Source organism: Labrus bergylta, chromosome 4 (assembly GCF_963930695.1).
Source record: "Labrus bergylta chromosome 4, fLabBer1.1, whole genome shotgun sequence".
Taxonomy (NCBI): domain Eukaryota; kingdom Metazoa; phylum Chordata; class Actinopteri; order Labriformes; family Labridae; genus Labrus; species Labrus bergylta.
The window spans coordinates 17865050-17878314 of NC_089198.1; the positions used below are offsets into that span (position 1 = coordinate 17865050).

General features: G+C 41.4%; 1 protein-coding gene across 1 annotated transcript in view; it reads right to left on the bottom strand.

Moving 5' to 3' along the window:
• The window catches only part of clstn2a (calsyntenin 2a), a 152204-nt gene that overhangs the window by 36123 nt on the left and 102816 nt on the right, over positions 1-13265 (bottom strand). The window contains exons 3-5 of the mRNA XM_020644452.3: positions 10497-10692; positions 6308-6419; positions 6033-6129 (exon numbers count right to left, since the gene is read on the bottom strand). Of these exons, the coding sequence (XP_020500108.2) occupies positions 6033-6129; positions 6308-6419; positions 10497-10692 (405 nt within the window). The remainder of the gene's footprint in view (positions 1-6032; positions 6130-6307; positions 6420-10496; positions 10693-13265) is intronic.

The following is a 13265-nucleotide window of genomic DNA, read 5'->3' on the forward strand; positions in this document are numbered from 1 at the left end:
CTGTATAGCTAGAAAAACATCAAGGTGGAAAGAAAAATCCTTTCAAGAATATGATTAATCACATTATTTATAAGTGAGGCTTTAATACAGATGTTCTTGGAGATAAACAACAGGCTTCAAATAATGTCCTATTCCTATTTCCTTTAATATTTTTTTGCATCAGTCATCGTCGTCACAGTGTGTCTTTGGACCTGACAGGCCAGCTGAAGCTATTTCTGTTGTTTGCATCTGAAGGCTCAGCTGTATGAAAGGCTGTCACTTTGATGGCTGTCAGAGAAAGAGAGAGCGAGGAGAGAAAAGAGGAAGAAAAGATGGGAGACCAGTGGAGAGGAGGAACAGCAAGTACAGAAGGAATCAGTTCAGAGCACAGCACAAGAGAAAAAAGGAGAACAGAGCTGGAAATGTCAGAGGAAGAAAGGTGCTAAGGTCAGAGGCAGACACTTCCTACTAAAGTCTCCTACAGTTACTATGTGATCCACAGCTGGTGTGAAGCAGAGTAACAGTACGAGGTTCTCGATCCACGTTTGATCAAAGTGTTTTTGTCGTTCAAAGGGATCACATTATGGAACAGCTTACCACTGTCAGTCAGGGAATGCTCCAGCTTTGTCACTTTTGTGACTCTCATCATGGGTAACGTGAGGTACCTGGCGAAGAAGATGGATGAGGTAATGGCGTAAATAAGGAGTCAGAGGGAGTATCGGGAGTGCAGCTTGATGTGTTTCACTGAAACGTGGCTGCATCACGATGTTCCCGACATCAACGGATTCCAGACTGTCCGGGCCGACCGGGATGCCACCGGGAGCGGTAAGAAGAAGGGGCGGGGGGCTTGCCGTTCTCATTAACAACCAATGGTGTAATCCTGGTCACATTACGATTAAAGAACGTATTTGTGGCCCGGACATTGAACTGTTTGCTGTGGGACTCTGGCCATATTGGTTGCCCAGGGAGCTCTCACACGTTGTTCTGCTGGCTGATTACATCCCTCCCTCTGCGAACCCGATGACGGCATGTAACGTCATTCACGCCGTCGTAACCAGACTCCAAACTGACTGCTATCTGACTTCACCCAGTATGTCAGCTGCTCAACCAGGGGAGAGAGGACCCTGGATCTGCTGTATGTCAATGTAAAGGACGCATACGGCTCCTCTCCCCTCCCCCCCTGGGAATGCCAGATCACAACTTGATTCACCTCACCCCCTGCTATGTACCTCTGGTTAAAAGGCTGCCTGCAACCAAGAAGAAAGTGAGGAGATGGTCGGAGGTGGCCTATATCACACTGCAGGGGTGCTTTGAGGTGACTGACTGGCAAGTACTCTGCGAGCCCCACGGAGAGGACATCAACGGGCTCACGGAGTGCATCACAGATTACATCAACTTCTGTGTGGACTGCACTGTTCGAGCAAGGACTGTCCTTTGTTATTCAAACAACAAGCCATGGATAACAAAGGACATCAAGGCCATCCTCAACACCAAAAAAAGGGCCTTCAGAGATGGAAATCAAGAGGAGGTGAGAACAATACAGGGGGTCCTAGAAGTGAACATTAGGGAGGCCAGTTCCAGAGTGAAAGTTCCAGCAGAACATCATGAGGGAGGTCTGGAGTGGCATGAGGACCATCACAGGCTTCAGGTCAAGCAGCAGTAGAGGAGTTGAAGGCAGTGTGGACAGGGCCAACGAACTGAATCTATTTTTTTAATAGATTTGACATGGCCCCTGTTCACCACCCAACTGACTCATCAGGTCCCTACCTGCAGCGACCAGCCACCCCACAGCCCCCCTCCGCCTCCTCACAGCCCACAATCGTCAGGTGCTGTGGAAGACGTCCTGCCTCGTTCCTGTGCCAAACACACCGCGCCCCAGCGACGCCAAGGACTACAGACCGGTGGCACTGACGTCCCACATCATGAAGACCCTGGAGACTCATCCTGGATCAGCTCCGACCAACGGTCAGCCCCCCTTGGATCCTCTCCAGTTCGCGTACAAGCCCCGACTGGGTGTCGAGGACGCTATCACCTTCCTGCTGAACCGGGTCTACGCTCACCTGGACAAGCCGGACAGCACTGTGAGGGTCATGTTTTTTGACTTCTCCAGTACTTTTGACACCATCCGTCCGGCTCTACTGGGTGAGAAGATGACAACAATGCAGGTGGAGGCTCCTCTCGTGTCCTGGATTGTGGACTAGCTGACTGGCAGACCACAGTATGTGCGTCTACAACACTGTGTGTCGGACAGAGTGGTCAGCAGCACTGGGGCCCCACAGGGGACGGTCCTGTCTCCTCTTCCTCTTCGCCCTCTACACCACGGACTTCAACTACAACACAGAGTCCTGCCATCTTCAGAAGCTTTCTGATGACTCTGCTGTAGTTGGACGTATCAGCAAGGGTGAGGAGGCTGAGTACAGGGCTGCGGTGGGTGACTTTGTCGCATGGTGTGAGCAAAACCATCTCCAGCTCAACCTGGCAAAGACCAAGGAACTGGAACATTGTGGACAACTACACATACTTGGGAGTCTACATAGACAATAAATTGACCTGGTCTAAGAACGCCGAGGCCGTCTACAAGAAGGGCCTGAGCCGACTCTACTTCCGAAAGGATGAGGTCCTTTAACATCTGCAGGACGATGCTGAGGATGTTTTACGAGTCTGTGGTGGCCAGTGCTATCCTTTTTGCTGTTGCGTGCTGGGGCAGCAGGCTGAAGGTAGCAGATTCCAACAGACTAAACAGACTGATCCGTAAGGCCAGTGACGTTATTGGGGTGGAGTTGGACTCTCTGACGGTGGTGTCAGAGAGGAGGATGCTAACTAAGTTGCATTGCATCTTGGACAATGCCAACTGAATTTTCCTCTGGGATTAATAAGTATTTCTGATTCTGATGTTGTTTTGTCATTCATCGTTGTTTGGTTTTTATTTGTCATTGTGGTTATATCTGTATACATGTGTATCAACAATCTGCCAAGGTACTACCTATGAAAATGAGTCTATGGCTACAATCTGGTACATTTACATGTTTATGTTCATTAATGTGCACCTTTAAATAAATAAAGCTTCTTCATATCTGTTCACATTCATTAAATTACTCAAAGAGTGACATATCAATTTTCATTCAGTAAGTTTGGTTACTAAAGAGCTGTAATGATTAGTCAGTTAAAGGCTTTATATGCTATTTTTCACACTTAACTATAATAGAAATCAAGGTCTGAAAATAACTCTGTGAGTCATGACTGTCTACAATGGGAGTCCCACTGTCTGTCATATTTTCAGTTTGTTGACATCGGCGGGATGGCGGCTGACTCCTCCCCTCGCAGATAAAAGTTGTTTAATTGAGGGACTAGAGAAAAGAAGAATACCATACTGTACTCACTGCTTAACTGTGTTTCTAGATCACGCTCATTTCGGGTAAATTGACATGCAGTGTGAAGACACGAGCATGATAAAGACAACGCATATAAAGCCTTTAATCATTCGGTGTAAACAATAAACATAACTAAGTATTTTGATCAATGATTAAGCATTTAATTCAGTTTAAAGCAATTCTATGAATAGCAAAGTGACATAAAAAGCTAACATGGGTGAAAGATGTGAAAAAGCTCACGATCAGCTCTCTATTTTTATATAAAGCTAATAGTATGAAAAAAAGGACAGATCTTTGTAAAATTATTCTCAGTATAGAAAATCTTTTATTCAGTGTTTTGGGAAATGTTTTTTCTTAAAAAACAGTAAAACATATGGTTGAGGTTTGTTAAATTTGGTGTTGAGATAACGGGGGAAAAAAATGTACATTATTAGTTACATGATGGACCATCACATTAGAATTTAGCTCACACAATCAAATCAGATACATTGTCCCTCTTGAGTTGTACTTAGATCTCCAGGATGAAAGTAATTGAAGCCTATTCAACCCTAAAAAGCATTTAGCTGCTTAACAAGTTGTGATTCCCAGGCCAGAATTTGTTGAACTGGACTTTCCTTATCTCTGGGTAGTTTTAAGGGGGTTTGGTGTGCTGTTTTTAGACATTTTCTAGACTAAATTAATCATAAAAGTAAAGCACAACTTAACTAATGATGAATATAATTGTAAGTTGCAGCTCTAGCTTTTGTTTAGTACGTTTATATATGTAAATGGCATTTCCTTACATACGAATAACAACAGGGAAAAAAAGGTGCAAAATACAATTAACAGAGACTTTCTGGTATAAGCAGAGTCACAAGAAGATACACATTCTCCTTCTTGAGCTGAAAATTTAGAGATTATATGTGTGAGGAGGAATTACACCTCGCAGGTGTTTTAACACAAGTGATCAACACCCTGCTTGGAGAAGGGAAATATATTCTGTAGAAAGAAGATTTTTGAACAAACTATGTTTAAACAAGTCTGTAAGTCAGTAAGTAATCAAGTTAAGCAGAGAGATGTAATAACATAGAAGTGCTAACAGCAATCATTTTATCTCTACTGTTCAAAATTCAACAATGGCTCTAAAAGATGGATCTAAAAGAAGGTGCTGTGTCTTCAGTTCCTCATAAAACATAACATTGTGCCCCAGAGGAGATCAAATCAAACTAATCAGACTGTAAAGTACGGTGAGTTAAAGAACAGGAGGTCAAACTCAAAGAGCAACGAGACAAACTAATAAGTATGACCCCCAGAGAGATAAAGAATCAGTGTGTTCCACTGTCTGATCTATTGGCAGAAGTTGACACACAGAGACCTGCAGCCTGCCTTCAGTTTGGATTACACAGCTGCTCTCAGATCAGAAGAGCAGTGTAATCCAAACTGAAGGACGTGGAAGCTCAGGGAGAAGGCAGCACAAATCCCAACACTGAAATTGTACATATGATGTGCTCAGAATAGCTCTCAATCACAAATACATTACTGCTCTCCACCAGGCAACTAGAACAGGTTAAAGCTACAAACACAAGAAAACAGAAACCCAAAATAAAAGAAGAGGCTGCCAAAGAAAGTTGGATCTGTGTCAAGTTACATTTGAAGAATAAACTGATAAAAAGGCTGCTATGTAGATCACAACATTATTGGATGAATGAACTATTGTACTGTTATTTGTTTGTTGTACGTCTTTAAAAAGGAGTTCTGGTGCAATGTTTACCTCACATAGAGAAAAATAAAGTTTTATAGCAGTTTTTGTAAAAAACTGAAATATATTATTTTCTTTTAGTTAAATAATCCTTGTTTCTTTAAAGTGTTGACTGTCTGCTTCACTGTTCATCTCCAGGTTCAGGCGTCTCTCTCTCTCTCTCTCTCTCTCTCATGTCTATCTTTAGTAAAGACTTGTTCATGCTCACATGATATTCAGATGGCCCTGATCATACACAGAAGGTATGAACATTTTGCCTGAGAATGGCTTTTGTTGCCTTTATCAGTTCATTAACCATTCTGTTTGTGTTTGAGTGTGATGAAAGCAGCACTGCTTTAACACATATCTCAAGTAAGGTTCAAAGAAGGTAGAGAAGAAAATTTCACTGCGAGGTCCATTAAGTTAATTAAAGGTTTACGTTTTGTTTAAGAGGAAAACAGAATAGGGCCTTGCATTACCCTCAGAAAATACTAATTAAACATGTAAGTCAAATTAAACATCAAAAAGTATTAATGTTATTTCTTGAAGACTTAAGTGCTATTGTCATTGAAAAGAGTTGATTTATTATCCAAAGAGTATAGTTTTGTTTCTTTGGTTCGATTCAGGCTTGGGTTAGAATTAATTCAGGAAACATTATGCTAACTTGATGTTAAAGTTTCTGCTCTTGTTCATGAGTTGGTATTATACTATAAAAACACAAAAACTGGCACCTTCCAGTTCTCATGACCTACATTACAATTCTAATAAGAGTCTCACCAGTAATGGCCCTGCAGTGTAAGAAATTGAATACTTCCAGCCGGCAGGAAATCAAACTGTGCCTTCCTAGTTTCTCTCTCGGAGACTCAGAGTACGTCTCTCCTAATCACATGAGCAATTATAACTACAGTCCAGTCTCTGATTCAGCCAAGACACATTCAAACACACACATAAACCCACACACTCACCATTGCGGTCTATGGCAAATGGCGTCCCTGCAGTGACAATCTCATAGTTGCAGATCTGGCTGTACTGTGGTGAACAGTCTTGGTCCCAAGCTTCCACCTGAAACAGCAAAACAAACTGTGTCATTCCCAGTTTAAACACACTGAATGGAATACTGGTAATGGAAATATCTCACATTTTAAACTGGATGTGTTTTTGCAGAGTTATTAAACCATCTTGACTTAAACATTTATGAGTGAGCCTGGTTGGGTTATGTTCAAATGTAAGATCAATGTACCTGTAAAATGCTGTCATAGATCTTTCCTTCTGTTACTGATGCCTTGTAGAGCAGCTCTCGAAACACAGGGCTGAACTCGTTGACGTCATCCACCTGGATGTGAACCACCGCCCTGTATAGAGGCGCACGAGAGAAAGAAAGAGGGAGCAGGGAGAAAGAGATGGAGCACATTAGGCAAAAAAAGAAGCAGAGTAGGATGCAAACAAAGTGAGGTGGAAATGATTGATGGGGATAAGGAAAAGTTAAGACACAAGGGAGTAAGAGATGGATGGAGGAAGGTAGGAGAGAAGAATCTCTTTAAGTCATTAGAGATGATTTAAATTAATTGGGAACTGAAGGTTTTTTTTGCTGTTTATCCCGAAGACAGTGTTTAGCTAAAGGCAGAAGAGTGAGAGAGGAAAACAGTTTCTATGATCGAGGAAAGGCAGATTAATTCCTGAAAAACGGGATTGAAAAGAGCTGATTAAAAAAAGAAACCACATAAAACAGCTTGTTTATCAGAATGATTCTGTGAAATGGGTTAACATAAGTATGTTCAGTTTGATTCAAAAAGCTTATGTACTGGCTCAGGCTCAGCCATAGCAGATCTAGCAAAGAAAGATCATCTGAAAATATTACAAGTTTTTCTCTCTACTTTCCATTCAGTTTCTCCTTCCTTCACAGTCTGAAACAAATAAACACCAAATCTGCTGGAATCGGCTGCTGAAGATATTAATAAGGCAATCAGATAACATTTGTGCAGCAAAGTGTATAAATGAAGCAATAATTTAGGTGCATCGTGAAGTTTTTCCTCACCAGTGACCTTCTCTGACTACAACTCACGGTGTATCTGAAGAAGCACATCTGGCTAATTAATGACATTAGCTTAATGAGGCCTATTTAGAATGTCATGCAGTGATAATGTCACACACGCACACACACTCACACACACACACACACACACACACACACTCACACACACACACACACACTCACACACATGCACACGCACACACCTTCATACATCATCCTCTGGTGAAATTCATCACAGATCCCTGAGATGATAAATTTCTCTCCCTTTAGTGCCGAGCCTGAAGCATTTTATTTCAGCAACTCCTTGTCTGACTGAAGCAGCACTGAGTTTGATTTGCTGCTGTCTATGTAAGTCGGTCTGTCTTTCTGTCTGTCAGTCTTATCCACACAGCACTGTCATACACACAAAGAAGCATGGAATGTTGATGGGCCATTAGGGGGACACATCCTGAGAACAGAACTGCAAGTCTCAGCTGTCACGGTCACTCCACAGAAAAATGTCATGTGAAATAAAACTAAGAAAGATGAGAAAAAAGAAACTGCAAAGACGAATGTAAATAAACCTAAAAGTAACTTTTCTTTATATCTGATGCAAGTTTAAAAAATAACATTTTTTTTTAAACTTGTCGGATAACACCTTAGAATGCATAAGCATGCTACAATGGTACAAGTGGAGTTCTTATAGTTTACTATAGCCGTTTTGACATATGCACTCCAGATAATATCTAGATAATTACGGGAGGACTGCTCTGGAGATTCTCCCGACCTGGCTGTTCACATGCAGTATGCTCTCACAGTTGGAGACTTCATGAACATTTTCTACTCTTTGCACAAAATACAGAATGCTTATAGTTTTCATGTACAGTGCTTTTTCTTTTTCTATAGACACCCAGGAATGAGATTAAATTGCTACAAAGGGATCTAGTCATGAGGAGCTTTACTCAAAAACAAGAATATATACAAACAAACAGAAAAAAAAAAAACGCAACTCCAAACGCCCGCTTACATGTAAATTAGAATTTTCACAGTTTTCTAACCACTACTGTAACTGGACAAACTCACTTTTTGACCTTCTTACAGTTGATTAAGCAGGAAATTCAAATTGTGCGTAAATAACAAACAAAAAGTATGAGTAACCTTAAAGGAAGAATGTGCAATTTATTTATTTTTTTGGGGCGCTGGTGGCACAGTGGCTGGTGCGCGCGCCCCATGTATGGAGGCCTTGGTCCTCCAATCGGGCGGCCCGGGTTCGAATCCCACCTGTGGCTCCTTTCCCGCATGTCATTCCCAACTCTCTCTCCCTGATTTCCGACTCTATCCACTGTCCTATCTCTCCATTAAAGGCAAAAAACAAAATGCCCAAAAATAAATCTTTAAAAAAAAAAATGTGCAAATTTTTGATGTCGCTCTTGAGCACCGGCATACATGCATACATCTTCACGGAATGACCATGATCTAAAAACCCTTACGTGACATCCAATTACCTTGTGAGTATGTTATTCTTCTTTGCTCCAGTCGTTAACTAGAACAGCTTTTATACTCAAAGAGAGGAGTCGGCCGTCCCATTCATGTAAACATGATGTAAACACGGCTCAGACAACAACACAGCAGGCAAGACTTGTGCTTCTCACTCATTGTAGACAGCCATGACATCATTTACATAGCATATCATTGATTTCTGCTATATTTACGTGTAAAATGTCTTCCTTTAAGTTTGCATTACTTTACATTCCAGTCATTCAATTTTTAATTATAAAATGGTTTGAAGACAGCAATAACATCATCAACAATGATGCAGGTTAGCGGAGTAGTGTGCCACTTTATAATTCTGATGTATGATGTTTTTAACAGCAACATCAGACAGATGTTTCTTAGTAGTACTGATAATGAATCACTTGTTTTTCTGTCTTAAGCTAGACTTATGACTGTCGCTCTTTCCTGATTGATAACTTAATCAGAGTCATTTGTGCAGCTGCCTCTTGACCATCATTCTTTCAAACTTGAAAGTGTATTATTGTTTTTATCCACGTTTGCCGTTATTGTCCGCCCACTTTGAATGTGAATGACTGTGACAGCTAAACAAGTGAGGCCCGATAGATCATAATAAGCACTATGTGACAACTTTAATACACGATGTGACAGTCACCCTTTACATAACTTGAGTTTGTAGGCAGCTTAAAAAAAGTTTCACAAAGAGAGCAGAACAGACAGATAGTGTATGAAGAGTTGGTGGAGTGACAGTAAAAGTGACAGGCTTTTACTTAAAACAATGCCAAGTTAGAAAAAAAGCCTTCCCTTTTATTATCTAAACGCAAACACATTTCAAATCTAAGACGGGAAGAATCTTTTGCCGTATTTTACACAGTGAAATACTCGTGCTATTTGTAAACCCACAGATACACAGTCTTGCTTAATTTAAGTTCAGATTTAGAAGTTACTATAGGAGGTTTCTGCATTCAGGATCCCAAGTGGTTTGTTGGGGAAAAAATATTGCAAACCATTTCAAAAGAAATAAAACACAGCTATGGAAAAGCAAATATTGAGAGTGAACATTTTTCTCATGTTTTTTTTTTAGTTCTCATGTTTGCATGAGTTCTCTAAACTCAAGCAGACAATAAAATCAACCATATCATTCTCTTTGACGACATCGACTGTGATGAAGAACAGGAATTGCATGCAGGTTTTTTAGAACTAAACTTAATGATATCAGTCTGTTTTAAGTCACCACATTGATGTTATGTTTTCTTTGTTTTGTCTTGGTTTGGACCTGGTTTAGATGTGTACTGTATAGAGACTCATAACCGCAAGCAGAGACAAGAGCAAACAAAACGCTGCGCACACATAAAGAAAGGTAAAGAGATACTTTGTCATGTTTGCTCCATTTATCCTCTCCGGTGGACCAACCGCTGCTGAGTGATGGAAAATGTGTCCATTACTGTGCAATGATTGTGATTGTTAACAAAAGACTCATCTTCAAGGAAGAAAATATTTGACATAACAGCAAATGCCAGCACCTGCATCAGTGGGCCATTGGTTAAATATTAATTATTACATCACTGTGTTAAAGACTTGCTTCCGATTAATCAAGTACAGCATCTGAGGTCTGTTATTTCTCTATTACATCGAAGAACAGACCAGTGTAGGGATGCAGCTCCAATCACAGATTCTGGAGGTCTTGCTATGATCGTTTCAGTCCGTACAAAGAAAAGGAGGAAACAAAAACAGGGACAAAAAAGCGGAGAGAATGCTAAAGGGTTAGGATTCTTCTATTCTGTGGAAACTAAAAGCAAATTGTTTTGGCATAAACCACACGCATACACATGTCTGAAAACGTCTGTCTTTTAAGTGGCTGAATCAGCTAAAGCATCGACACATCAGCAGACATCAGCTAACTCACTTGTGAGATTTCTTCCAGTCGGCCCCGCTGGCTCCGGCCCCACAGTCGTAGGCCTGGATGATGAAGGTGTACTCCTTCTGGCTCTCACAGTCCACAGGGCTGCTCGCCCTCACCACTCCTTCTCCTGATGTGCGATTCAACACCACAGCCTCGAACGGAGCATCTTGGCCGTACACCTTGAAGGCACAAATCTCTCCTAGAAAACAACAGAAGCGACGTATGACTACATGATGGTTGACCTTAAAGGAACACTGACGATGTAGACAATATTAAAATGTGTGAAGAGGAGCATTAAACTTTATTTTTCTCCTTTTATGACAAAAACAAGTTCACACTTTGAATCGACTTTATACAGCAATGTCATTAAGTGAGTCAGGGGCAAACATAAACCAAAAGAGACAAACAAAAACAGCATGAAGACAGTCGAGAGGGGAAGAGATAAACATCAAGTGAAAAATAGAGCCAGCACTTTGGAACAACTACTGTGTTTATCAGTGGGACATCTTGAATATCCCTAATCTTTGGCCCAGACAAGTTCTAAAGAGGAAAAAGGGACAAAATGAGAAACCACAGAGACGTAATGTTCTTCAACACGTCTGTTCGTCAGCAAAGGGTGAAAATGTAACTCGGCATGCGGCTCATTAGTGGACAGGCACAGAGGACACTCAGAGCTTAATATGGAGGAAATCAACAGCCTGGAAGTGCACTTAATACACTGCAGACACTTTGTACAAACAAACTCTGAAAGACACAGGCAAAAGAATGCATTTCCAAAAGCTGGACTTTTAATATTCAGTCATTTTTCTAGAACACTGCTGCTAAAATTTTTGTTCCATTTGTTTCTTTCATTTTTCTCCCCCTGTCATTTTGTCAAACCCTGCAGCAGCTAACACACAGCTCAGATAGGTACTGGTAAATCAAAGTGTGTGTAATGAGGTAAAAACAACCAATTCAATTCAATCCCTTCAAATGTCAGTCCTATTTCAAACACACAGTATACAACTCGGTTTCTATCAGACCATCTCCCCACAGATGTCTTTTTTCAACTGAAAGAGTTTTCTTTTGGCCATTGATGATCACTGAGATTTTGCTAAGCTTCTGCAGGTTGAGTTCAGTTATCAATGAGCGGAGATTAAATAAGGCCATCTCAGCAGACATTAAACTTCTGTTGTTGATTATTACTAATGTTTAGCAAATCATTTTGGAACTTGCAAAGCAGAAAGAAGCCAGGCTCTCCAGTGGACGGAGCTCCCACAACCTTCAGCGAGGTGACCTGGCAGAACTACCACCCGACGCCCCTGAAGCCCAGCCACCACCGCCTGATTGTGTCATCCCTCAACCACCGCCTAACGTCCAGCCACCACTGTCGGACTGCGTCGTCCCCACAACCCCCGCTGTCCTCATTCACGGCTTGCTACGACCTCCACCTCAGCGGCAAGGAAGTGTGGACAACAGGAACACAAGGGATAAAAAAGGAGAAATCCTTCCCTGCATATTATCCCATATGTTCTTTTCTTAAGCGTCTCGAGATAAGACTTTTAGAATTTGCGCCATACAAATAATGATTGACTGAAATTACTGATATATTAAAATGAAGATTTTGAAATGTCAGTGTCCCTGTTTTATCCTCTTATTGCAACTCAGACAACACAAACATATTTCTGATGGCTGCACTGTACTGAATGTCAGAAGCACCATAGCCGTGGGCAGGGCCACGTCATCAGAAAGTCTCTAGTCTTTGGAAAGTCTTAAGTAACCGATCAAACTAAATGAATTGGGTTTTCAAATAGTCATGAACTCTTCTTAATCTGAAATTTTTGCATGCTCATTAAGGCCATGTTTTTACTTTTTTTCTATTTCAGGCTACATTTCTAGAGGCTTTGAGACGAAAAGCTCAACAAAAGTGTTCCACCATATTCACTGAGTGTACTATGTTTGCTATACATGTTTGCGTGTGTGTTTTTGTGTCGATATGTTTGTGAGTCTTGCATCATCTGCTGAGTTCATTCTCTGCACAAGTGTTCATTTCAGGGATTTAGGAAATCTCCTTGCAGAGAGAACAAATGCTGCAGCGTTCCGACCCAGTGCTGGCTGATATCTTGGAGAATACAGCGGGACACACACAGGAAACAGAACAGCTACCTTTGCTTTGGGATTTTGCCGTTGCATTCTCAAAAACCTTGCTGACAAATACAAATTTCCCTCTCACGCTGACTTCGTTTCACATCTGCTCGCCTTTTCTTCATATCCAACTGTCATGCACAATGTCTCTCCCCTTATTTTCTCTCTCTGACTTCCTTTTAACCCAATTCAACTTTTCAAATCCCCTTCTTGCTGAACTAATGACGCTGCCAAACACAGTGTGCCTTAAGGTTTGATGCCTAACCAATTTTAAAAGAAATCTGGCCCTTGTATCGGTCCCTTTGAGGTGGTATGGAAATGAAATGGTGCCCACAGCGCCAGAGGGACTTGGTGTGTACGTATAGAAACATAATAATAATAAACAGCGGGTGATGTGGAAGGATGCCGATAAGCACCGCCTTGATCCTTGGCTGCTCAAACACATGCAAACACACAAACTGAGCAAATACGCTCTTAGATAGGACCAAAGAGAGAGAGGGGAACTGTTCTGAAAATACCAGAGACTGAAGTATACAGCTGCATCCCCTATGCATAAACATTGATTTAGTGGTTTGGAGAAGGAAAAGGTACCACCGCTTAACAGTTTGGGGTTGAATGCTAATCCATTTTCCGCTCCATCTGTTGCGG